Source organism: Rousettus aegyptiacus, unplaced genomic scaffold (assembly GCF_014176215.1).
Source record: "Rousettus aegyptiacus isolate mRouAeg1 unplaced genomic scaffold, mRouAeg1.p scaffold_m13_p_5, whole genome shotgun sequence".
NCBI lineage: Eukaryota > Metazoa > Chordata > Mammalia > Chiroptera > Pteropodidae > Rousettus > Rousettus aegyptiacus.
This window is the reverse complement of record NW_023416308.1, coordinates 117,930,173-117,956,313: the sequence shown is the minus strand read 5'-3', so window position 1 is coordinate 117,956,313 and position 26,141 is coordinate 117,930,173. Positions and strand designations below refer to the sequence as shown.

General features: G+C 53.0%; 1 protein-coding gene, 2 long non-coding RNA genes and 2 pseudogenes across 7 annotated transcripts; 1 reads left to right on the top strand and 4 right to left on the bottom strand.

Moving 5' to 3' along the window:
* Nucleotides 1–293: 293 nt before the first annotated feature.
* Nucleotides 294–11,690, bottom strand: LOC107503615. Of its 2 annotated transcripts, XR_001595267.2 has the most exons (4): nt 11,261–11,690; nt 8,924–9,146; nt 4,831–5,028; nt 294–399 (listed from the first exon to the last, which is right to left on the bottom strand). It is a non-coding gene; the product is annotated as an uncharacterized LOC107503615 (long non-coding RNA). The 2 variants fall into 2 exon arrangements; XR_004950853.1 differs by lacking the exon at nt 294–399 and having other exon boundaries at nt 4,955–5,028; nt 5,549–9,146.
* On the top strand, nt 391–17,910 carry LOC107503605. Of its 3 annotated transcripts, none has more exons than XR_001595265.2 (4): nt 391–1,211; nt 12,874–12,983; nt 16,268–16,395; nt 17,063–17,910. It is a non-coding gene; the product is annotated as an uncharacterized LOC107503605 (long non-coding RNA). The 3 variants fall into 3 exon arrangements; XR_001595264.2 differs by lacking the exon at nt 12,874–12,983 and adding an exon at nt 8,450–8,628 and having other exon boundaries at nt 1,105–1,211; XR_001595262.2 differs by lacking the exon at nt 12,874–12,983.
* LOC118603055 lies at nt 10,074–10,192 on the bottom strand (annotated as a pseudogene).
* On the bottom strand, nt 16,018–16,135 carry LOC118603038 (annotated as a pseudogene).
* A 4,480-nt stretch (nt 17,911–22,390) lies between the features above and the next one.
* Nucleotides 22,391–25,103, bottom strand: GSTP1 (glutathione S-transferase pi 1). Of its 2 annotated transcripts, XM_036220672.1 has the most exons (8): nt 25,057–25,103; nt 24,874–24,909; nt 24,340–24,446; nt 24,138–24,225; nt 23,463–23,555; nt 23,041–23,144; nt 22,830–22,937; nt 22,391–22,644 (listed from the first exon to the last, which is right to left on the bottom strand). In XM_036220672.1, coding segments are annotated over exons 1-8 (726 nt in total). In that variant the 5' UTR covers nt 25,058–25,103; the 3' UTR covers nt 22,391–22,455. The 2 variants fall into 2 exon arrangements, with proteins under 2 accessions (XP_036076565.1, XP_015987595.2); XM_016132109.2 differs by lacking the exon at nt 23,463–23,555 and having other exon boundaries at nt 25,057–25,098.
* Nucleotides 25,104–26,141: the final 1,038 nt, after the last annotated feature.

Genomic DNA, 26,141 nt, shown 5'->3' with positions numbered 1-26,141 from the left:
GCGAAGCCGGCGCCAGCCCGCACAGCCCCCGCCCTGCGCTCAGGGTGGGCTTGCCTGGAGCTGGTGGACTCACAGTGAGGGCTGGAGTACCGGTTCCAGAATCTTCCAGAGGCCTTATCTTTTCCCGGTCTGGCCCGTTTCCTTGCTAGGCTAGGGTGGCAGACCTCAGCAGCCCAAACCCTTGCACGTGGACGCTTGTTCCCGCAGACCACAGACAAGACGGGTGCCGCACGTGCGTACACGAACACGCGTGTTTTCGCATAAGCCCCACTCCGAGCTGGGCTTTTCATACCCCTCAGCCATCTGGATGTCACCGTCCTGGTTCTCGTTGTATCATATATCTGGGTGCTCTCTGCTCACCATTGTTCTCTAAAGTGCATCATCTCAACTCAAATACTCCTATTTTAAAAAAGAACACGTTTCATTCCTAAGTGAAAACAGGCAGCCCTGGGCGTAAATAGAAGGTCACTGTAAAAAAAAAAAAATCACGAGAACAATATGGTTTCTCAAACCTAAATTGATAAAGGGACGCTGGACTCTCCCTTTTCAAAAGTAACATTAGCGAGTTTAGTCATTTCTGGCACAGTTAACACCAAACCGAGCTGTGCCCTTGGGTGTCAGTGGGATCCAGGACAGAGAGTTCCAGGCTGAGAGCTGCAACCGTGTCGAACCCTGTCTGCCTGCCTCAGAAGCCGCCTGGCGAGGTTCAGGCCCTCCTCTAGGACTGCCCCCACCCCCCCCCCCAGATGGGCTGAGGCTGCAGCTGGGCCCAGGTGGGGCCTGCCCTGGGCTAGGCTCTGGGCAAGTTCTCCAAACATATCAAGGTGGAAGCTTCTGGACTCGGTGGTTATTGGGGAGGAGGGAGGCCGTAAGGGAGACTGATAGGTCCCTCTTTCCCTGAGATGGGGACTCTGGGAGGAGAGGCAGCCGCTGGGGAGGGGCACCATGGTTCCTGTTGGGCCTAGTGAGTCCAGGCTGGGGAGGGGCACCATGGTTCCCGTTGGGCTTTGCGGTTGGTGGAGGCGGGGCCGGGGAGTTCCCCAGGAGGCAGAAAAAAACCCAAACAGGAGCTCGGCAGAGTGGTGGGGTCCAGTCAGGAGAGCCAGTCTCCCGCCCAGGGCCGGTCCCCTCTCTTTCTCCATCTCTCATGCCCCTTCCTGCCCAGAGCAGTGATTCTTCAGAGGCAATACGCTTGAAAACACCTTTGATATGTAAGTAACTTCATGTGGACCATAAAGGGATGGTTTCCTCACAGCCCCTCAGCAGGCGGGATGCAGGGGTGGCACCCTCCGGGACTGGCCCAGCCATAGGTGGTCCAGGCAAGGACAGGCACTGTCCTATGGCAGTTCCGGCCCATGGGGGCTGGGCCAAGTCACCATCAGCTCTGTGCCTCTGGGTCGTTCAACATTCTCCAGGGGCCGGACCCTTTTCCTGAGGCCCCACCAACAGCTTCTTTATCCCTTAACACACGAAACTCTCGTCTTCTTTTTCTCCCAGAAGAGCTTGATTTGTTTCTTGCCGGAGCCAGCCGGCTTGATGGCTGACGAGGTTCTCAAGAGAACTTCTGGGAATTCACTCGCCCCCCAGCAGTACTGTCTCCCGCGTTCTGGAGCTCCTGGAGTTGCCTCATTCTGTCCTTCCTGTTCCCTGTCTTCATTGTCCAACTCTGTCCCTGGACTGCAGAGGACAGTGTAGCCAGCCGCCTGTGCTCCAAGATCTCTGGGGTAGACAAAGCAGGCCCTTTCTCCGGACTTGCCACCTACCTTCACTGACCCGTTTAGCTTCTTTCCCGGTGACCTACATCAATCCTACTTTTGACAAGCCGACTAAACTGCCTTGATTACCAAGCATTCTTCTCTTGGGATAGGGCAGCTGTTTTTAATCTTGGGACCCTCTTCACCCCTGTGCATACTGCAACCCCCACCACAGTCCACTGCTGGGTGATTGTATATCTGTACGAAAACATTTGTACACACAACTTTCATCAGACCACAGTGTCTGCAATCCGGAAAATGGGACGAACCGTTGGAATCTTGCTCTTCCCATGTCCTTCTCACCGAGCAATTTTCCAAACACATGCACCCTGCAGGGCCCTGCGCTTCCGCAGCTCGTGGTCCAGCAGGCTCCTCTTCCTTGTCCTGCCTCCGTAGAATCTAGCCATCCTGCGTTTCACCCATGCCGCATCCCTTTATTGGACTTCTGAATTAGCCACCGTATCACCTGACTTGTAATATTTTACCATTAGAGCTTGCTTTGTTCTTTCATTTCTTAATCTTAAATCACTGCAATTCTTCCTCTTAATTTTCAAAGGACAGCCTTAACACAAACAAAAGACAATCTTTAACATGAAGTAAATTCAGATTCAGAGGATTAGGGATGCTGTAAAGGTGTTGTGAAATCAAATAATAGGATGTTGCAGTGTTATGCAATTAGAAGTCATTCTCCCCTTTACTCTGATCTCTCAGCTTTCAACCTTGACCTTAGCCCCTCTATAGACTCCAGTTACTGAAAAGTGTGTGTGGGGGGGTCCCCTTTTGGCTCCCAGAATCAGTCATTTCTCTTCGTGGCCATTTTTTTTCAGCAGTTCACAGTGAAAAGTTCATCTGTTTAGGATAAAACAGATCTGTATTTAAGTTCAGCCATTTATAGGCTAACTAGAGTAAACTTAGGCAAAACTTAACCTTTCTGTCTCAACTGTTTCTTCATTTGAAAATGGGAGAATAAATTTGATCACAAGTGTAAAAGCATCATCATAGTTCCTAGAGTATAGTAAGTGTTCAGTGAATATCCCTTCTCTTGTCTTTCTCGCTCAGACATACAGGTTTTAAAGTATTATGACCTATACTTCGTCTCTTTTCAATTGCCTTTCTTTGATTTATTTTCCTTCTTCCGTGTTTACTTTTTGCAGTTACTGCATTATTAATGACTAATTAATTATAGGACAATTAATTATGTGATTCTTTAGTCACCCTAAAGGGTCAGATCATTAATTTAAAATAAAGCCTAAGGTTAGAAATAATCTTGTAATAGAAGAGTTCTACTTAAATATACGGATTTTTCTAAAAATTTTCTTAAATGATTGGCCAAAATCTGGTGTGTTGGTTGTTAGTATTGGAAAGAAAGCCAAATCTCTCCTCAGATCTTCCTGAAAATAAATTCATTTGGACCTGTAACTCTGTTTAGTGACTACCCTTTCTGTTCCTTAAGCCAGGGGTCCCCAACCCCCAGGCTGCGGACCAATACTGGTTTGTGGCCTGTTAGGAACCGAGCTGTACAGCAGGAAGTGAGTGGTGGGCGAGAGAGCAAGGCGAAGCCTCATCTGTATCTGCAGCCGCTCCCCAGCACCAGCATCACCGCCTCAGCTCCACCTCAGGTCATCGGGCATTAGATTCTCGTAGGAGCACCGGTCCCTGGTACCAAAAAGGTTGGAGACCGCTGCCTTCTGCTGTGACCCTGCAGTTAACCTTGAACTTTCCTTCCATGTCGTCCTCCCTGATTTCCCTGATGTTGGGAGGAGGAAGGGGGAAGACGTGCTAATCCTAATGCTCATCCACTCATCCCTTCCCCTCTGAACTGCAGCTCCCGTCAGCTCTGATATGTGAGGAACATGCTCTTGACTTTGTAGTCCTTGGATAAAAGGAAGAAAAAAGAAGAAGAGAAAAATACAGAACTAACTAAACTTCAGAATTTTATAGTGTAATCAGAATAACTAACACCAAATGATGTTTGTAATGGCGTTTCATTTTTATCTGCTAAAGATAAATTAGTGACGACATTTTATAAGTGAGAGAGGGAAAAACCCCCAAGAAAGAGAGGTGTCTTTGCCTTAACGGGCAGTATTAGGCGTTGCATTATCCTGAGCTTATCATAGCTGCCTTCTCCCTCTTCCCCTCCCACTCTCACTGTTGACCTTGGAAAGAGAGATTATGGGGTGGGCCCCGCACAGTCACATGAGCCCTTAAAAAACAGAGATGATTCTTCACTGGTCATAAAGGAGGAAGTCAGAGATTCAAAGCAAGTGGTATTCGATGTACCACTGCTGGCTTTAAGATGAGAGAGGGGCTACATGTCAGGGAACCGTGAGTGGCCCCCATCTGATAACCAGCAAGGAAATGGGGACAAACCACCGGGGACTGAATTCTACTAACAACCAAAGCGAGCTTGCAGAGCCTTCAGACAGACACTCAGTCAGCCAATACCTTGTGACACCCTGTGCTGGAATGCCGCTCACGGAATCTGAGACAATAAACCGTGATGTATTAAGCCACTAATAAATTTGTAGTAATTTTTTATGCAACAGTAGAAAATACAAGGGTCAATCCCTTTTTTTCATATAGGGTAGGAATTCTTTCTTGAAAAGAGTTGACTTCTTTGTGTTGAAAGCCACATTTAGACGATTAGTCATAAGAAATAGGTATCGAATGTCTCCACTTTGCCCAGACCTGTGCTAGGTGCTGGGGAGAAGTCACCAAGGCATGGCCTCCGCCTAGTGCTAGAAAACAGATGCACAAACAGTCACAGTTCAGTGTAGTCAAGTACGAAGCAGAAGATGCCTGAGCGGACTTGAGGCTAAAGTCGATCAGTACCTGAAAGAGGCGGGCGAAGCCTAAGGGAAAAAAGAGAAGACAGAAAAGATCTTTCCTGGAGGGCATGCGGTCAGAGCCGCAGCCCCAAGTTTAGTTAGCATAGCCTTTTTATGTGATTTTTGAATACCATAATCAATCACCACGTTACCATAGCAAAGCACACCATACATATCTAAAACAATGTTTGTCAATTACATAAGATCCCACACTTTCCTGTTTCCGTGGTAGTATAACATTCCATTACCTTTAAAGGTGACTTCATGAGGCTTACCAAGGTGACCATTGTTTTAAACTCATCAGCCATACCGTGACTTTTAGCTACGTGACTTCTTCAGTGCCTCGTAATGGCTTCTCAAAATGGCTCCAGACAGTTTCTCTGACTTGTGCTAGAAGCAACCCGAAACCTGCCTTCCCCAGTCCTGCATACCTGGTATTCAACCAGCTACAAAAAAAAAAAAAGCAAAGAAAAAACAAAGCAAGGAAACAGTTGCAATTTTATATCAGAAACAGTACGGACCATTCCCTTTCTGCTACATTGTCTCCTCGCCTCAAACTCCACAGCCCTGACAAAGACACTCCTGCATCTCCAGAAAATTACTTAACACGCACACTCACACAATCCTTTCACATACTGTCACACACACATGCAGACACATTTACACGCACGCGCACACCCACACACCTTCTTGGCACTGGCATCTCCACGGGCGGCAGAGGCCTCTTTTTCTGGGCTCTCCAGGGCCTGACAGGGACAGCCAGACCTCAAGGTCTACCTGCGTAGGTCCGGGCCTGGGTCTGGGCTATTAAAGTGGAAGTAGAGGTAGAGATGGGATGGCCCTGGCTGATGCTTATCCCTACCCGCCCTGCCCCAGCCCCGAGGCTTGTCCCCTTCCCGCCTCTGTAAGCCTAACCCAGCCTCCCCGTTTGCCCCGGGTTGTGCCAACACGTTTGCCTGTCCCCACCTTCATCCTCGTGCGCCACAGAGATTTCTGGGGTTCATTTGAACTTGTCTGGCTCCTCTTCCCTGCTACAGCAGAGTCACAGGGCAGTCCTGGGCTGTTCCTACCATGCTGGACCGTGTGAGTGTGTGTGTGTGTGTGTGTGTGCGGCTCGCTGCAGCCTCAGCGGCCCTCCAACGCCCAGCACACGTGCAGTGATGTGCTGTTTTAAGTTGCATGTCTCTCATTACTCAGGATCTCGGTCATCTTTTGATGTGCTCGTTTGCTTTCTTTTTCTGCACATTGCCTTTTCGTCTCCCGGCCATTTTCTCCTTGATTGGCTGCCTCCTCTCTGCTGATTTGCAGGAATCCTTCATTTATTCTACGTATTAGTGCTTGGCTTAGGCATTACAAATACCTTCTCCTGTTCTGTGAATTCTGCCAAGTGAATAGAACTCCTTAATTTTAGCGTGATCAAGTTCATCTGGTGGTGTTTTGAGCCGGGGCCGCTTCTGCTTTGTGCTTTGAAACTTTGCTTAAAAGTCTTTCATTACGACCCTGGATCACAACAAGATTCTCCTCTGTTGTCTCCTGTTAACTTTGTAGAATTACTTCCGCATTTACACCATTAATTCATCTAGATGCCATCTTGCCTGTGATGTCAAGTAGGAACCACCCCCTGCAACGCCATCACCTGGACCGTCTGACTTATAAATTAAGCTCCTGTAGATGCTGGGTCTGCCGGTCAGTGCTCTGTCTCGGCCATTGTCTATTCGTTCCTGTGCCGGTGTCACCATTTTTATTATTATGGTCTTATAAAACTGGGAGCGAAAAGGACACTCTCCAGTTTCCTTTTTAAAAATGTTTTCTCAGCTTTATATGGATCTCTATTTGTCTAGAAAAATGTTATTGTAAATGTATCTAATTTCTCCGAAACAATCTAACTTTGATTAAGGTAGCACGAAATTTAAAAATGAATCTGGAGAAAACTCACATCTTTATAACTTCATCATCCTCCTCTTTGTGATAATCTGTTTCTCTATTCGGATTTTCTTCTATATCCTCTATTCAAGTTTTCCTCCAAGAAGTCTTACATATTCTTATATATTCTAGGTGCATTGTACCTTGCTGCTGTGGATAATATCTTATTTTTTTAGTTGGCTGTTGGTATTGGAGATGTAGAGAAATACTAGAAATACTATTGGTCTTATAGGTTTATACCTCGCAGTGTTGCCGAAATCTCTTAGCGATCCTGTTAGTTGGTGTGTGTCAATTCCAGTGATCCTTCTAGATAAATGATCACATCATCCGCAAATGATGAGAATTTTATCTCCTCCCTTCTAGCCCTTACACACCATTTATTATATTAAGCCGCAGCAGCTTGTTTCTGATCTTAAAGGGACAAGCAGGCATACGTGAAGAAAGGGGTTGGCCGTATCCATATCTCCATCTCTCATGGCTCAGGCGGACCTGTCCCTTGGTCAATGTGTCTAGGCCGGGGGGCCGCAGGCCATTATGATTAGTATTTCCTGTAGACCTTTGACATGAAACCTGCATCAAGACCGACAAGTTCCCTTTCATTCCTAGTTGAGTAAGCATTTGTATCGTAGATAACAAATCTTATCAAAGGTTTTTTCTGCGTTGCTTGACGTTATCTCATGCTATTTCTCCTTTATTTTTATTAGTGTGGAGAAGTACGCGAATCCTTGTTCTAACGAATTCCTAAAATAAGCCCTACTCAATCGTGAGGTACTATTTTTGATACGATGTTGTGGGTTTTGTTTAAGACTTTAATATCTATGTTCACAGGTGAAATGGGCACGTGGTTTTCTTTTCTCGTTTCGTCCTTATCTGGTTTTCAGAATGAAAATTTCGCTGTCTCATAACATTTTCCGGGAAACGTTTCCCCCTTTATTCTGCTATGACTTCCGGCATTATCGATTCTACCTTCACCAAGATGCCGTGGACCCGGCTTAGAAACGCCCTGTCATCTCCTCCCGGCGCCCAGCCCCTCCTCGACATCCTGGCACCGATGGATGATCCCAGTCCGGGGGAGGAGCTGCTGAGAGCCCCTGGAGTCTGCCTCAAGGGTGAGCCTGGCAGACGGGTCCCGGTATAGAGCTGGCTGCACCCCGCTGGGTGCCACGGACGGCTTCCTCCTTCCCCCTTCTCATTAAAAGTGTTCTTCTGTCAAAGGAGACCTTCTCTCCCCTGGAGGGGATCAAAGGCGTATCCCGTGCTTAGTCAACCACGCTGTCCCCAAAGCCCTCTTGGGATCACTGAAAGGTATGGGCCTATCGAAAGCTCTTATCCAATTGGCAGCTTCTCTCTCCCCTGACTTGGGTCAGATCTTGTCTAAGCAGCCCAGATTGAGGGGGTGACCTCCTCTGCTTGGTTCTAGCTTCTCTTCAGTCACCACTCCGAGGGTCAGGTTTAGGGGTCAGAGGACAGTCTCCAAAGAATTTGTCCCTCTGTCTCCTTCACCTCAACAATTTTGTATCCTTGAGATGGGTGAGGAGCTGATGGTGGCCAGATAGGTTAGTTGGTCTCTGAGCACGTCGCACGTGGGCGATCTGGTACCTCACTCAGAAGTGGGCATACTCGGCAAGCATCGTATCACTCTCAGAAGTCCAAGACCAGCCACGGTTCTTCTTGAATGTTCCGAACGCTGGGTGGGCCGCACCGATGTTCTCCTCAGTGTCTAGGCATCCGATCTCTCCTTTAGCATTGAATTTAGGTCACCTGACTCGTTCGCGGCTGCGAACTGGACAAGGGGTTGTGACCTTTGTCGGGCTGACTGCCGCTCAGCAATTCTTTATTTCTTCGGGTGGTGCAGGCTGAGCTCTCGTCTCGATGGCCGGCCATCTGTTTCGCCCCTGGGAGCACGGAGTTCTGTCGACCATCTCCATATCTCTCTCCGCTCAGGACCTGGGCTGCCACTCTGATTCTGCCGTTTTTGAGGATAATGGCTCCACTTCCTTTAAGATCCGGAGGATGTCAACCCAGCTATTGCCATCCAGGATGGCAGGGTCCCCTGACCTGGGCATGGCAGATCTGTCTCGATGAGAGGCGTCACTTTCTTTGGAGCTCAGCCGCTCTCAGTGGTAAGTTGTGGGCCTGGGCCTCCTGCTCTGCCCTCCTGCAATGGGGGGCGGACGCCTGCCTGTCTTCCATCACGCGCTTAGCTTTTCATGCTGACTCATCATTCTCAGGCGTTCGTTATATTTTTTGCAAAGTGTTAGCAACAGACTCCTAATTCCACTGTCCTCATAGGTACGATTTCTCACATGTCTGATCTGTCTCACCGGCTAGTACATGCCTTTCCTTCCCTCTGGTATCCCAATTAGTCCCTTCTTGCCTCCGCCCCGCCCAGTTAAAGTGTAGCAATCATTCTGCTACCTCGTGCCAGGGGCTCTCCGTGCCTCTTGCCACCAGTGGCATGTCCTCATGGTAGCTAGGTGACGGGCGAGCCTCCTCCAAACTCCTGTTGAGTATCTATCTGCTTTTGGGGTTTAATTTTAGTACCGGCGGTTGGTGCTTGGCTGTCTCCAGGAAGCAGGCTCTGCGACGGAGCTTGGCGGTACGTGGGATGTTTACTAGGGATAGTTCTCGGAGTCAACGGCTGTGGGAGAGAAAGGAAGGAAACGTGATTGAGTGGAGGGAGAAACTGGCCTGTAGCGGCCTATCAGTGAAGGCCGTAGCCAAGCCCACGGGAGGAGCAGGGGCTGGGTGCTTCTGGAGGCTCCTTTGTCAGCTGGTCCCTGGACGTGAGCCTGGGGAAGCGGCGTGACCTTGGGCAGGTGACAGTTTCTTCCATGGTGGTTCTAAAGAGAGCTGGCAGCCCAGGGCCGTTGGCCACCAGTGTGGCAGGGGAGGAAAGTCACTGTTTAGAAACCATGTAGGACAGTGTCTCCCCAGCTGGGAATACTGAAAATCAGACCGAGAAAGGATTCTTGGGAATTCAAAAAATGATTGCCAAACTAAAAATCTAGCTGCCGGGTCGGACCATAAAGAGACGTTTAATAATATTTTTAAAAGAAGTAAAAATAAGGGAAAGAAGACCAGAGACATGGAAAATAAAACCAGGAAGTACGACATTCAACTAATAGAAGAGAAAAAGTGAAATTATCAAAGAGATCATGCGAGAGGATTCTGTGAGCTAAAGGACAGACATCTTCAGAATAAAAGACCTCAAGGATTGAGGAAAATGAAAAGAAAAAAGACCCACGCCCACGGCTGAGAAGTCTTAGAACCCCAAGAACACAAAGAAGACCCTAAAAGTGCCGTAGGGCTAACAGCCCCATTGGCAGGGCCTCGGGCAGAGTCTGGAGGTAGTCACCCCCAAATCAACACCACCCGCTCGGGGGCACCTTCGGGCCCTTGAGAGCCCCCAAACTGTTCAGTGCCCGGCCCCATGGCGGTTTGGTTCACCCCGGGCAGATGGGCTTTCTTTTCTTTTTCTTTTTTTTGGGTGAGGCAACCCTTGGTGGACCTCACAAATGGCAAGGACCTTGCCAGCTCACAATCTCTTATTTATTCTTATTTTTCACACCTACAGCACCTGGTCTTCCTAGGTGGTCTCCCCTCCAAGTACTAATCAGGCCCGACCCTGCTTAGCTTCCGAGATCAGACAGGATCGGACACGTTCCGGGGGCGTGGGCTGTAGACCCAGATGGGCTTTCATCAGGCCTTGCTGGAGGCTCTTCCAGGTCTGCGACCCCCTCAGAGCCAGGATGCCAGCACTGACGGCCTCTGGGGGCGGTGGGGACCGCAGGCCCCGCTGGCCCTCACATTGATTGCTTCAGGCTGCAGCTGAATGTAACTGTGTGGTCAGAGAGACCGAGCCCCACCTGCGCAGGGCCCGCCAGGGTCACCTTGCTCCCAGTTCGGGTCTTTTGATAAATAGCCTGCCTGCGCGCGCCGTCGTCAGGAAGAACCCAAGTCCCCAGCCCTTGTGGCCCGCACATCAGTTTCCCACCTGCAGTGTCGGGGGCGAGAGCCGGGCCTCGGGGCCAGCTGAGTTGAAGTCCCGGCTCCTCGGCACTCTCGGGGACCTTGGCCTTGCTGCTTAGAACCTCCTTGTCCTCGCTTTGCAGGCTGTGAGGTTAAACGAGAGGACGCTCGGCACCCAGCTAGCGCTCAGTAAATGCCAGCTGTGGTTCATGCTCTTCCCGCCTGGGCCCGGGGTGCAGAGGACACCGACCCGCCCCCACCCCGCAGGCCAAGCTGCCGCATCTCCTCCACCCTGACCAGCTTCGCGGTGGGAGGTGGTCAGAGCCCGCCAACCTGGCTTAGCCCAAACCTCTGGCCATCGCCACCTCCCCTGGGGTATTACCAAATGCCTTTTCTGCTCCGGGGGTGCGGGGAGACAACCCCCCACCGCCCGCGGCAGTACCCACACCCACCGGGGGGCCAATGAGGAAGGCAAGCGGGGTCAGGACTCAGGCCCAAAGGACATTTCTCCTTTCCGCTTCCCGACACATCCCGCCAGACCCCCGGCCAGGGACGCGTCAGGTCCTGGGACGGTGAGGAGCATGTCTCCGGGGTGGGGGCAGTGGCAAGGGGGGGTATGGGCAGACTCAGTGGTTCTGGCTGCCCTCACCAAGGCAAAACCAGGGAGTGCAGCAGGCGGGTCGGCAGACCCCAGGCAGGAACTCGGCCGGGAGAGCCGGCCGGGGACCCTGCCGAGAGCAGTGGGACGTCCCCTCCTCCCACAGGTGCTTCTTGAGCACCTACCTGTACCAGGTGCTGTTCCAGGCTCTGAGGATTCCACTGGGAATGAGACACAGTCCGGTGCTTGCGGAGGTGGCTTTGTATCTACCTCCCTGTGCGTTGAAAGATTGCATCAGCGAAAGTCCGCAGGAGTAAACCTACGGGTCATTCCCTTCTCCATGTCGGAAAGACACGAAATTATGACTGTATCTAGCCCCCGCTGTCTCAGGCTGGGTCTCCCCAGAAAGCAGAGCTTGAAACCAGGGCTTGCACGTTGCAGGGTATTTTGAGGAGTAGTCCAAGGAGCAGGAATGGGCGACCGGGCCTGGGAGAACGGCATGGGGCCCCAGGACGAGCCAGGCTGCCTCAGGTCAAAAGCAGTCATCATCTGCCAGCTAACAGCGTCAGTGAATTCAGTTTCGTTTGACTGGACTTTCTGTGGCCGGCGGTCAAAATCGTCTTTATAAATACAAACGGGAGGGTATGTAGAGCGAGCCCCCCACTCTCGTGGCGTGGGGGACATTCGCTGGTTTTGTGAGATGCGTCAGAGTGTGGGCCAATCTGTGCTGTGAAACCAGGAATGTGTCAACACGGAGGGGGGGGGCAGGGCTCAGGTAGAGGCCACCAGGAGCGCCCCGGGGCCATGTATAAAGCTGACTTGGAATGCAGTAATGACAGAGCAGCCAGCTCACCCTGCTGCTCCCCTTAACTAACTGGTGAATCAGCCCCGCCTCACCAAAGCGCTCAGAGGGGCAGAAAAGCACTCCATGACGATGACGATGACGTTGGCCTCTCTTTGCTTTTTCGAGGCCTATTCACTCAAAGTCACTGTCGAGCGAAGGTCAGAAATTCCAAACCAAGTACTGCATGGGGTCACATGTGTGTCGGCAACAAGTGACTTATTTTATCGTGAGCATTGTAACCCTAGCGCATGCTTCCCCAGGAGGTGTGGGTCAGAGGGTCCCTTTCCCCTGGCTGAACTGGAAGGAGACAGAGACGCCACCCTCGGCCTGACAGAGACGGCCGGAAGGAGCCTGGGTCCCCGACACCGAAGAGAGTGGACACCAGCCTGGCCCAGATGGCTGTGGACTTTTACTCGAGTGAGAAGAAACTTCTAGCTTGTTTCAGCTGCTATGACTCAGAGGCTCCATAACCTCAGTTGAACTTACATCTAATTAATACACAACCTGAAGCGAGAACAAGAAGGACAGAGAAGTAGGAAAAGGTTGGGAGGGTTTTTTTTTTTTTCAGCCTCTGAGAGTGAACGATTCTGTAAACAATCTTTAAAACAACAACAACCAGCTTCTATGCAGCCAAACTAAATACACGTCGAGCAAATATTTAAAGACTTGCGTTTGAAGGGGTACCAGCTTACCCATGGCTGTATTTCACAGTCCAACTCTCAACGGTAAAAAAAAGTATTTACCCTCGTTAAGATATATCGCGTGCCAATATTATACAGCCCTCCGGCATGTGAAGGGTGCCTAGTGTCATTAGTCGCTGGGAAATATAAATAAAACAACACCCCCATTAGACATATTAAATGCTAACAAGGATATAGATCAACTGAAACTGTAACCACACAGACACTTCATTTCTTTAATACAGTTTTTTTTTTTTCCTCTGATTCAAGCCAGTTTTGCCCAGATCATGGCATTGTAACTCGCTTGCTGCTTTCCACCTGACCCCCGGCTTCCCTGCTCTTTTCATCGTGAAGCCTTAGGACATAAGATCAACCGAGCCTCAGGTCCGTAATCATGAGAATGGTTGCACTTTAAGCTAAAGATCTTGGCAGAATAACAACTCCCCTGGCCACGGGGCCAGAGAGGATGGCCCCACGTCTGATTCCAGAACCGGACACAGGGATCAGTTACCTCACCTCCCTCCAGTCCTTCAATCAGTAGCACCCACGACCCGACTCCCTTACTCTCCCTAAGTAATCTGTGCTCCCGAGACACCCTGGGAGCCAGGCCTTGGAGTGATGGCTTTGCCTGTGTCTCTGGGACTTGCAGCTCTCTAATAAACCTTACTTTCTTTGCTGCAAAACCTTCGCAAGTCTCTTCTTGGGCTGAGATGCACGCAGGCAGACGGACCCCTTTTTTTGTCCTGATGACAAAACTTTCATGCATTGCTGGTGGGTCAACCACTCCGAAAATGGGCATTAGCTTTTAAAGCTCCACTCCCAGGTGTACGCTCATGATGATTACACTTGGGTAGGCCGTGGTACCCAGATGTTCAATCAAACATGATTCTAGATGTTTTGGTAAAGGTGTTTTCCAGGTAACATTAACATTTAAATCCGTAGACTATGAATAAAGCATATTGTGCTCCATGATATAGGCGGGCCTCATCTAATCACTTGAAAGCCCTTAAAAAAAGACTGACCTCTTCCAGGGAAGAGGGAATTCTGCCAGCAAACCCCCTTCAGACTCACACTGCCGCGTCGGCTCTTCCTTGAGAGTCCAGCCTGCCGCCCTCCCCTCCAGATTTTGGATTTACCACGCTGCCATAGTCACACGAGCCAATTCTTCATTCGTAATGGCCCCAAACCGCAAACGACCAACTGGAAAATGGAAACATTGGTTGTGTAATACAGTCCCACTGCCGGCCCAACAAGGAGGACCCCCACGGGCGTGGTGTAGGTGAAAAAAAGCCACCCTGAAGAATCCACAGTATATCCCTCCGTTTGTACAAAATCCAAAACATGCAGGCTTAAATCTACGGTGTTAGAAGCCAGAATGAGGTATCCTTTGGGTACATTACTGCAAGGAAGGCGCGAGGAAAACTTCTGGGGCGCGCGAAAGGTTCTGCATCGTGCTCTGATGGCAGCTGCACAGGTGCGCACCTGTGCGAACATTCACTGAGACGTCCACTGAAGAGCAGCGCACTTTACAGCATGGATACACGATACCTCGTTTTAAAACAAATTAAAAAAAAAAATCAAATCCTTAAAAAAAAAAAAAAATGTAGTCGAGGCACATTTTTTCTTGGACATCTCATGTGCTGGTTCGCTTTCTACGAAGCAACGATTCTCCACATCACTCGGAGTTCGATGATCCCGGGACATGACGTGAGGGCCGGGCAGACGTTCCTGAAACAGCTCCTTAACCACGAAGGCTCGAGTGTTCTTTCTAGAATCAGTCGCTAGCTCCCTTGCACAGTGTACAAAAAATATATACATGTATTCTCCACGATCTCAATCCGTCGAAATGTGTTGACATTTCCGGCCCTTTCTAGGATCGATTTTGTGTGCGTTTTCCTTGTGCTCAAAACGCGAGTGTGTCCTGCAGTTGTTCGACTCTTCCGTACGCTCCTGATCGCTTCCTCTACCTGGTCTCGCGGTTACTAAGAGAAGAGTGTTAAAATATCCCACCGTAGACCGGGAGAAAATGTAAATGAAACAGGACACACACACACACACACACACACACACACACACACACACACACACACAGGACTGCAGTTCTACTTACTTCTCATTGTAATTCCATCGCGTTTTGCTTTATGTAGTTTGAGGCCATGCCTTAGATGCATACAGATTTGGCATTTTTGTTAAGCTTTTATACATTAACAAAATCCCCTCTATATTCTTTAAGTTTTTATTTATTCATGCTTTGTTTCAAAGTGCTGTCGCCCTGATATGAACGTAGATGTCCCGGACGTTTTTTCAGTCCCTGCCCGCTTGGCTTATCTTTTCTACCTTTTCACTTCCGACCTTTCTGTATCCACGTGCTTTAAATGTGCTTCTGGTAAGAAGACTGTGATGTTCTTCTGTTTGTCATCCTGACACCTTTCTGTCTTTTAACTGCAGCGTTTCAGTCTGTTTCCTTTTTTTAGCCCACACTTTTTCTTTTGAGGTAAGAGAACATCTCGCAAAACTGTACGACACGATCGCATGGATGTTGACCCTAATGTGACCGGCCCGCCTCGTTCAGACTTCTCTGGATGTCGTTGATCTCGTGTGTGTGTGTGTGTGTGTGTGTGTGCGCGCGCGCGCGCACGCAAGTGTGTCCGGTTCTGTGCAATTTTAGCACACGTGTGGGTTCATGTATCCACCACCACAGCGAAGACACTGAACAGTCAACTGTCACCACAAGGTGACACCCTTATGTCACCTTGTTATAACCATACCCACTTCCCTCCCCTACATCCTTAATCTCTGACAACCAATAATCTGTTTTCTAGTTCCATAATTTGGTCATGTCAAGAATGTCACATAAATGGAATCAGTGTACAGCCTTTTGGGCTCAGCTTTCTCCCCACTAGTTCTCTACATGCGCCCAGGTTGTTCTGCATATCAATACTTCCTTCTTTTTCATTGCCGAGTTGTATTCCACAGTATGGATATACCACAGTTTGCTTAACCACTCGCCCACTGAAGGATATCCGGTTCATTACTTTGGGGCTATTATAAATTAAAGTGCTATGAACGTTCACGCTCAGGGATTTTATGTACGTGACCATACATTTCCAACTCTTTTGGATAAATACCCAAGTGTGCAATAGCTGAGTTGTATGGTAATTCACATGTTTAGTTTTATAAGAAACTGCCAAACTCTTTTCCGGGGACCGTACCCATTTACAGTCCCACGAGCAAGAAATGAGTGATCCAGTTTCTTCGAATCCTTGCCAACATTTGCCATCATCGCTTTTTTTTTTTTATTTTTTAGCCATTCTGATGAATGAGTAGTGATATCTCATTGTGGTTTTAATTCGCATTCCTTCGATGACTAATGAAGTCAAACATCTTTTCCTGTGCTTATTTTATTTTATTTTTTTTGTGCCTACAGCATCTGGTCTTCTAGGTGGTTTCCCATCCAAGTACTAACCAGGCCCGACCCTGCTTGGCTTCTGAGATCAGACAAAATCAGGCACATTCAGGGTGGCGTGGCTGTGGTCTATTGCTTTCTTTTAGCTTGATTGAGTATATTATTCAACTTTTCTTTACTATCAGTTTACATGACATACTGTGTTACTATTCGTTTAGGGGTACCCTAAAAATTACTCACACATTCGCCTCTTTGCCTGCAGGCTTTCCCACATCTCTGCGATCATTCGCCCGAAGAACCTTGGTGGCTGTTGGCAAACTGACCATAAGTTCTCATTCTCCTGCACAAGCCCGTCCTGCAGCGTGAATTTCCCGCGCCTCCCATCAAGAGGTAAAGAATGTCTCTACCTCCTGGACATTCCCTCCAGGCGTGGCCGCGTGGCTTGCCTTGGTCAGTGGGTCATTAGCAAAAGTGACAGAAGCAGGGACCTGTGCATCAAGGCTTCCTCAGTACACGTACATACGTACGTACCTACACACGTATCCTATTGGCTCTGTTTCTCTAGCGAGCTCTGACCAATACGCGATTTAAGCACAAGAATCACCTGTCAGATCTGTCTCTGAGAAGGTAACTTTTCGACCGATCGTGATGAGAACGATCAGCCTGGTTTTCATTCTTAAATAATGTATCGCTTTTTAAAATCGAGTGATAAAGAACTTAGTCAACAAAACGCGACAGGAAGAGGAAATCGCAGAGCCAGTGCCCGAGGGGCCGCACTGCTGAGCCGATCAGATCCAAGCTCTGCTCGAGGTCGGCACCCCTCTCGCTCCACTGCTCATTCGTACAAAATGTGGCGAAAGCAGAGGCGGCGTTTTCTCAAGATTCTGAGACGGCCCCAAGGCGGGTGGGGATGAGATGTGCAACGTTGGGTTCTTGCAAAAATCGGTTTCAGCCGTCTGTTGAGCACTTATCACGGGGCCTGTGCGTTGGGCCGCTCCGCCTCAATGGGTCCACGACAAGAAACTGAGGTCGTCAAAGGAAACACTCTCGTTCGCAGGACCTGCCTTTGTCCCAAGCACTGGCCCTCTCCTCCACCGAGCGACCTTGAGGACCTCAGACCTGAACCAGGGGAAACAGGAAACCAGCTCCTCAAACCACGGCAAGCCTCCCTCCCTTGCCCTGTGAGCCTTAAAAGCTGCAACCCATCCGCCCCGGAAGGTGTTGGCTTGGTTCTGACTCCGCACGGTTCTCTATCGCTGCCTAACAGATTACCTCAAAGTTCAGTAGCTTAAAACAACAAGCATGGATCTCTGTTTCTGAGTCAGCGATTTGGGAGCGGTGTGGCTGGGTGTTGCTGTGCAGAGGTCTCTCTTTTAAATACAGATTTTGTTATTATTTGGGTGTGGCGAGGCCAACAGATCAGGAAACAACTGCCATCAAAAAGATGGTTTATTGCTCACAAATCCCAAGAGAATAGGGGACACAGAGCCACAGGGGCCATACCAGGACGCATTGGGGTCACCCGGAGGCAGGGGAAGATGGGGACCTGTGGGCAAGCACCTTCATTGTGGTTTCCATGAAAGGCAGGGTGAGCAGGCGGGGGAGTGGCTAGTTTAGACAATTTCAGCAGGCTCTGGGGCACAGGGGCTGCCCCTGGCCTTGGGTGGTCAGGGCAGGGATAGTGGCCCAGTGTGCGAGAGCCCAATAAAGGAGGCAGTTGGGGGTGCGGGCTCTGAATCTGCGGGATCATGTCCGAAAGTCGTGCTCTCAGGCAAGTGTTTACCATCTCTAGGGATTAGCGACCCCTGGGAGGGACATTCCCGCACGGCCCCAAATGTCAAAGCATCAGAATACAGAAAACACAAGCTGTGGTTAATACGATGTCTCATGAGGCTGCAGGCGGGGCGCTGGGGCGGGGCGGGGGGGGGGCTGCAGCATCCGAAGGCCTGACTGCGGCTGGGGGCCGTTCCCAAGGCAGCGCGCGTGCTGGCGTTGGCAGGAAGCCTCAGCTCCTCCTCACCTGAGTGTCTCCACAGAGCTGCTTGAGTGTGGGAGCCACTACTAGGCACTGAAGGTGCCACGTAGTTTGGGAGCCATAAAGACAGTTGCTGAGACTGCTTGGAGCCATAAGGCAACTTCTGAGACTGTGTTATCAATGGTTAAAGGAAGCAAATGGTTAAGTTAAACATCGCTGATCCTGGAGGGGACGTTTGCCTTCTAAAGAAATCCTTTTAAGATAAGGGGATGTTTTACAACCCAGATAACAAGGTTGTTATATGATCTTGTGTGAATGTCAGCAGCATTCGAAGGATATACCTTGTGCTTTGCTATTGTATCCAAAAACTTATATAAAGGCTGAGCTAAATAAAGACGGGGCCGCGGCAGTGACTGCATGCCCTCCCGAAGCGCTTTCCTGTCTTCTTTTTTCTTAGGCTTCACCCCCCTCTTTCAGGTACTGATCGACTTGAGCCGGCTGGCTTCCGGCACTTGAATGTCCTCACAGTGTGGCCCCCGGCTTTCCCCAGAGCACGTGACTCGTGAGGGGGCGCAGGCGCGAGCTGCAGGGCCTCTTACGCCCGAGGCCCGGACTTCGCATTCGGGTCACCTCCGCTGCACCTGCACGTTAGCAGCCGGTCTCCGCGTCCAGTCACACTCGGTGGGTAGGAAATCGGGTTCCAAATTTTGAGGCTAAAATCGTCAAAGGGTTTGCGACCGTATTTTGAGACTATCACAGTCTTTTTCAGCTGAAGTCGCAGAAACTCATCTCCAGGAGAGGACAGCACGTGTGGGCTCCCGGGAACAAAGCCAGGGAAGGGCAGAGTGGAACTGGCCTCTCAGCAACTGGAAGTTTGGGCCTGAAAAAGGTCTCTGTCTGTCTGTCTGTCTCTCCCTGTCAGTCTCTCTGTCTCTCCCTCTCACACACACACACGCACACGCACACACACACACACCCCTTTTCTCCGTGCGTGGGCTCAACTCTCTTAGCTATAATCAACCCCAGGCTGTCTGAACTCACAAGCTCACAGCTTCTTGAACAGAAGAGAAAGCTCCAGACTCAGAGGGTGCTCTTGGCACCTGGCCCGCTGCTGTGTGCGACGGGGTCAGTGGAGGACTCCGGCGGACCTGGCTCTGTTCTGTGCTCACTGCCAGGACCAAGTGCTGTGCCTGGGGCTGCGGCTTGGTGAGTGGCTGGGCTCGGGCCAGACGTCCGGAGGACAGGGCTTGGTAACAGCGGGGGATGCTGGGGTCCGGTGGGGGTTGTCAGGGTGGAGCTCAGTGGCCATTCCAGTTGTGTACACAGCTCTGCCTTGGCCGGATTAATGAGCCAAAGTCACAGTGGCGCTATTTCTGGAACAACAGGAACAAACAACTGCTTCGAACTCTCAGAGTGGTAACTTCCCTCAGGTGTGGCCTAATCGCTGGATCTATTTGAGGATGTATGTGTACTGAGCCCGGGTTTCTGAGAGGCCACCCCCTTCTCACTGCTGCCACACTCTCGAGCCAGAATCCAGTTGCCGACCCAGCCGACGGGCGGAGCGAGCGTCTTCGTTTTGTTTCCTGCCCTGAGCGCCACTCTTCACGAGGCTCATAAAAATAAGGCGAAAGGGCTGGGCACAAGGCTCATGCCGGCAGGACCCGCAGCTGTTTTCCCGACCTTGTCCGTCGGGAGACACGAGGCTCCCCCCTCGTCCCATCCACAGTCTTCCAACAGAAAGGGATGGCGCTCGAGTGTGGTTTTGTTGCCAAGAGCAGCTTCCAGACAGACACTCGGCAGCTCTTAGGGGACCTGTCTCCCAGATTCAGTGAGAGGAGCCTGGGGGGTACATGTTCACCCAGACTTCATCCGACGCCTCACGCCACATGTTTGCAGAGCCTGGTGACCGCGAACAGCAAAGCAGGCCAGGGGTTGCGACCTGTTTAATCTCTTGCTTCTAGAACTCCCCTTGGCTTTGCCTTGATTTTAGTCAGGATAGTTACCATTTACCTAACGCTGACATTTTAAGTGACCACTTCATTGATCATGTTATTCGTCCACTGCGCATTTGAAAGCATTTTCTGGGGCCGATTGGGAAAAAAAAAAAAAAAAATGTAGGTTTGGTGGTCAGACTGCCTGGTGCAAATTCCAGCTCTGACCTCAGTTTTCTCATCTGGAAAATGAGGTCTTCAGACCTGCCGAGCGCCTGGCACACGGGAGGTTCTCTGTGAGCTGCGCGGCACTACCTCGTGACCACGCGGGCTGTCGGAGCGGAAATGGGCTCGGAGAGGATCAGCCACTGGGCCAGGTCGCCCAGGTGGTGGAGGGCGGTCAGGGGTTCCAGGGTCCCAGAGCAGGGCAGGGGAGAGAGTCCTCAGGCAGCTCGCAAGGGGGGCACAGGGGCTCAGGGAGAGGGTAAGGGGTGAGTCATGAAACCCCCTGGAGCGGCGGACCCCCACCAGTCTTTGCCTTTGGGGCAGTGGGTACTTCAAGGTTCCGCCTCTTTCCCCCTGGGGACCGACGGGCCCTTCCCGGGGTAGTCCCACCCAAACAAAGTGCCCAGTTCTCCCTCTCTAGAACCTAAACTGCTAATCGGCGACCCACACAGGGCCTCTGTTTGAAGTCAGTCGGGCAGAGGCCCCTTTAAGGGCCAGCCAGGCCTCCGGGCCTCCGGTACCACCTACCCGCCTGCTCAGTGAACCTGGGAAGTCCACGCCCCCTCAGGGGCCTCCATTTCCCTGTCAGTAAGGTAAAGGTGTTGGCTTGGGCAGTGCCCGAGGCCTCCTTCACACTCACAGGTCATCTTTTCTGCTCCAAAGCCTCCGGTGGCCCCCAGTTCCCTGCAAGTCAGCTCCAGGTCCTCAGGCTTGGCAGGCAAGGCTACTACAGTGATACCAGTGCCCCTGCCCACTCCACCCCCAAGGAGCCTCGGCCACCTGCCATGCCTGGGCCAGTCCTGCCCCTGGGACTGGCCTCCTGCTCTTGTCTGGCCCCCGAGTCCCCTCCATTCCTCCTGTCCGAGGACCACCCATGAAAAACCCTGGACTCACTCAGACCTGGGTTTGAATTCCAGCTCTATGAGCCACATGACCTTGGACAAGTTGCCTCACCCCTCTGAGTTTCGGGTTCCTCCCTCAAGGGGGTTAGATGAGATGACTGTCTAAGTCCCCAGCGTGGGGGCAGCATGGAGTGGCAGGCACCAGGCCCGCGCATAGGAGACTCTCGTAAAACAGAGTTGGCCAATGACATGGAGAGAGAGGGAGAGAGGGCAGTACCGAGGCCTGATGGCCTCCCAGCAGGCAGAGTCCACGCCTGCGGGGTGCTGCAGTAAAGGTCAATCAGCCGCCCTGCCTGCGGGCATGAGGCACGAATGAATCAGATCCAGCCTCCGACCTCACAGGAGGAGGGTTCCAGGGGGGACACGGGGAAAGCCAGAACCCCACAGGGCGGAGTTGAGGGAGAGGCAGGCAGAAGCAACAGGGCCCCTGGGCCCCTGGGGAGGGGCCGCGCGGTGGGCACTGCAGGGGTGTGGCCGTGGGTGGTGGGGTAGGAGCGGGGGTCACAGGGACAAAGGTGGCCGGGCAGAGCAGTGGTCTGGAGAGCGGACACGGTGTGGCTCAAGGGGTGAACGAGGCATGGAGGGTGGAGAATGTTCTGGAGAGCTGGGGCCTGGCAGGCTTGTCAGGCTGTGGGTTTTGCCCACAGGGCAGCAGGGCGCCCAGCATTCTGGAAGTGTCTGACTCTGCATTGCCAGATGGCCGATGAGAAGCGCCAGGTGGGCTAAGGGAGCCAGGCAGGAGGTGGCCACAGCCTTTCAGGAGGGAGAGCTGGGCTGGGCCTGGTCGGGTGGCGGGGCACTCCGCCGTGAAGCCGAAGGAGACCCTCCACCCTCCGCTCGGATCCCCAAGCAGCAGGAAGCCACCCAGAGCTCCAGGCCTGCCTTCGGCCACACACCTGGCCCTGCCGGCTGCCTGCAGCCCCTCCCGGGGTGACCGCGAGCAACCCACGAGAACGGGCAACACTTATGCACGTGTGAAACACCGAAGGGTGGGTGTCATTGTGCACAGCACCCGAGTGTGCGCCCAGATGTTGAGACACATCACGAAGATGGCAGGCACTGCCCTTTACATTCATGGCCACCCTTCTCTCAAATCAGGATGGTTCTCCGGCTTGCTATAGTCAAGAGTGTCTCCGCTGGGGTCAACTCCCTCCTACAGGAAGTCCTCCAGGTGCATCCTTGAGGCGTGGAGTCTCAGTCTTCCTCTCTGGCCTTGGAACTCCTCTGTGTCCTGGTGGTATCTGCTGTTCAGGGCCCAGAAGCCCGGCCCAGCCCTCGCCCTCCCCGAGGCAGCCTGGGAAGTGGTGAGGGTCCCCTGTGCCCACCCGGCCCCTAAGAGACCACAGCACAGCTTTCCTCTCACTATGTTTATTGGTTCCCAACGGCAGCCACTCTCCCAGGAGAGGTCGAAGAGGGCTTATGTCTTGCGGCCTCCAAAGACAGGACGGTTCACGTGCTCGGGGGAGGCCAGGAAGGCCTTGAGCTTGGGCCGGGCGCTGAGGCGGGCCACATAGGCCGACAGCAAGGGGAAGGAGTCCAGGCAGCCGGGGGCCAGGACCTGGTGGTTCAGCAGCAAGTCCAGCAGGTTGTAGTCGGCGAAGGAGATCTGCAGGGTAGGGGCCGGGAGCAGCAGGTGGGAGGAGGCAGGGGTCGGGGGAGAGGGCGGACCAAGAGCCCGAGCCGTCCCCTAGGTCCGCCCAGCAATAAATGGCTCACGTGCTCTCTCTGCACCTGCCTCCCTCTGTAAGAAGAGGGTGGCATTGCAGGCGTAGGACAGGGACGGCCACTCACCTGGTTGCCCACGATGAAGGACTGGCCCCCCTGGTTCTGGGCCAGCAGCGTCTCAAAGGGCTTCAGGTGCCCTGGCAGCTCCTGCATGTACCGGGCCTTGCCCTCCTCCTGAGAAGGGCAGTGATCTCAGTGGTGACATGCAGCAGGTTGGGCCTGGTGGCCGCCCTGCCCCCCACCCCAGGCCTGAGCACCAGCCGGGGCCCCCGCTCACAAAGTCGTGGTGGATGAGGTGGACGCAGAGCCTGCGGAGGTCCTCCACGCCGTCGTTCACCATGTCCACCAGCGCCGCCTCCCGCTGGTCTTTGCCGTAGAGCCCTGGGTCAGCGGCCAGGCAGCGGGTCAGGTTCCATCCGGGCTGGTGACCTGCCGCTCTCCTCTCCCCCGACAGCCCGCAGGCCTCGGGCCCAGGCCCCCAGCTCCCTGGCTTTGGGCGCCCTGCCCTGCCGACTGCTGCTCCCGCCTCCTCGAGTACGAGGGGGAATACCCAGGTGAAGCCCGCGCCCCCCTTCTGGGCCACACCCCGCCCTGGCCCCATGCACCCTCCCTCAAGTCTGCTCCCGGAAGGGGTGGACCAAGCCTCCTGTGTGTGCCTCCCCAGGCCTGAGGGGGGTCATTTATGAAGCTCGACAGAACCTGGCTGTGCGGGCCCACGTGTCCACATGCAGGGCAGCATAGAACAGGGCAGGTGACAGGCTGCAGAGCAGGCCTCTGTCCTCACCCTGGGCCCTACAGAAGTTAGGGTGAGCCTGGGCCTGGCTGCCCCCTTCCCAAGTTGCCACATCCTCCTGGGACCTGGAGCTTTTCTGTCCCCCACCATCCACCCCAGGCAGGCCAAAGAGGCAGCCATCTCCCCAAGCCATGTTCCTGCCACTCTGGAAACAAGGCCACAGAACTATCCTCTATAATCTTAGGTTTTCCAGACTCTGCAGAGACCAGAGCATGAAGAAATGGGCAGGAGATCTACTTGGGCCTCTGGCCACACCCGCAGTGACCTCTAGCCTGCCCCGGCACACACATGGGGGCTGGCGGCCTCCTCTGAGCTGTCATCCAGGAAGTGGGCACCATGAACCCATCTGGAGCCGCCTGAGGGTTCACCTGAGCTGCACTGTTCCCGCCCAGGTGGACTGGCTGCCCAGCCCCATAATCCAGAGCCCTCCCAGCCCTGGCCCTGCCCCCGCCTCCAGGCCTGCCCTTCAGCCTGGCAAGACTGTGATGGCTGCAGGTGCAGCAGCTCTGGGCCCCAGGACATCCTGCTGGGACCCCTCAGGTACTTTCCTGAACTGGCCATCTTGTGATCTCAGGACTCACCAAGGGAGCGGCCCAGGTGGCGGAGGATGGTATTGGATTGGTACAGGGTGAGGTCTCCATCCTGGAACTTGGGGAGCTGCCCGAACAGCTGGAGGGGGACACAGCTCTGTCAGAGGTGCTGCGCTGGGCTGCCCCCACCTCAGTTCCCCCCGACCTTCCGCACAAGGCTGACACCCCGCCCCCACGGGGCACCTGAACTCACACAGGAGGCCTTGAGAGGGCCCTGCAGCCAGGTCTCCCTGGTCACCACCTCTTCCTTCCAGCTCTGGCCCTGGTCAGCCAGCAGCATGCGCATGGCCTCACAGCGCCCTGGTGTGGGCAGACGGGAGTGTGGGAACCCGCAGAGACTCCGGCCCCACAGCGCTCTGGGGAAGGGTCAGGCATATGGAGAAGGGACAGAGAGAGGACGCAAACCCTAGCTTTCAGAGCCTTCTGAGAGGGGATGGACCTCGGAGGAAGCATGGAGACATGGTCCCAACTGTCTTAAAGGGAGGCGGCGCCCATACCCAGCCCCACAGTGCCCCAGGAAAGAGATGACATATCAACGCGCGGAAAAGCCGTCCTGGCCCCGCCTCGCCACCCCGGCCCCGCCCCTCCGTCCCAGCCCCGCCCCCACGACCCGGCCCCGCCTCCTCCATCCATCTCGGGGCCCTGGCCCAAGTCCAGGGAGCAGCCTGAGCGTCCGGCCTGGGCCGTGTCTGTGCCCTTCTCCCTCCAGAAGGAGCAGAAGTCCAACCTCGGGCGTGGAAGTAGACGATGGTGTAGGGCGCCACTAGGAGAGACAGACAGACAGACAGGACGATGAAAGACCACCCGCAGGGCTGTGGGCCCCAGGGGCAGGCAGCCTACCTGTCAGACCCCCGGGAGAGAGGGTGGTTCAGTCTGGGCCCACCCGCCGCCCGGTCCAGACCCTACTCACTGGCAGGAGGCAAGGTACAAGTGCAGCAGGAAGTAGGAGGGAGCCCGGAGCGCTCTTCGCAGGGTTCTGCTCCACCCCCTCATCCCTCCCTGCCCCACCCCAGGAATGTACCAAGTCTCTGAGCTTGGTCCAGGGCACGGCTGGGTGTGGTGGGGACAAGGCCACCTAGGCTCACCTGCTCACCTGCATGAGTGTACCCTGCCTGCAGGGCAGTGTCTGCACCAGAGGCACCCACAGCCACCACCCCTCCCCACAACCATGACTCCTCAGGGCCCACAGAAGCCAGGACTGAGTCCCGTGCCCACTGCTGGGCCCCCAGCACCAGCATGCAGTAGGTGCTCCATAAATGCTTGTTTCATTAATGAATACAATTTCAGTAGACATTTCCAATGACACATCCTCCCTCTGTGCTAATAATAATAGCAAACCCTCAGGGCCTGAGGACTGTATTGTGAACTTTACAAATTTTACAACCCTAAGACTTGTTTACAACCCTAAGACTTGGTATACCATTCTGATCCTCATCTTACAGAGGATGAAACCAAAGCACAGAGAGGTTCGTTGACTTTCTCCAGGTAACACAGGATTTAAACCCAGATCTGGCTGGCTTCAGAGGCCTCGTGTTTAACCCTCATTCTCTCTTCATCAGGGCGTATTGTCTCCAAACCTTTTTTTGACTGAGTCTAAGTGCTCTGCACTCTTCCAATATAGGCTGGACCTAGGGATATGGTTGGATGGAAAGACAGACAGACTGGAATGAGCAGGACCTCCTGGCCCCCACAGGGCTGTGTCCTGCCAGGCAGAGCCCAGTGCCTGCCTCTGGCTAATGCTTCCCAAGGCAGGGGTGTCAAGGAGGCTCTCTGTGGCCGTGGCGGTCTTCCCTTGGGAACTGGGGCCTGACAGAGCCAGGTGTCTCAGCCTGGTTTTCCTGTCAGAGCCACAAGGAGAGGAAGGTATCGGGTGCAAAAGGGCACCCCCAAAAGCATGGGAAAAAACCCAGCACATCTTGTCACCAGCATTCGTTAGCCTCGTTGGAGCCCACAGATGCCTGGGGCTAGAGGGGGTGGGGGAGGTGGAGCAGAGCT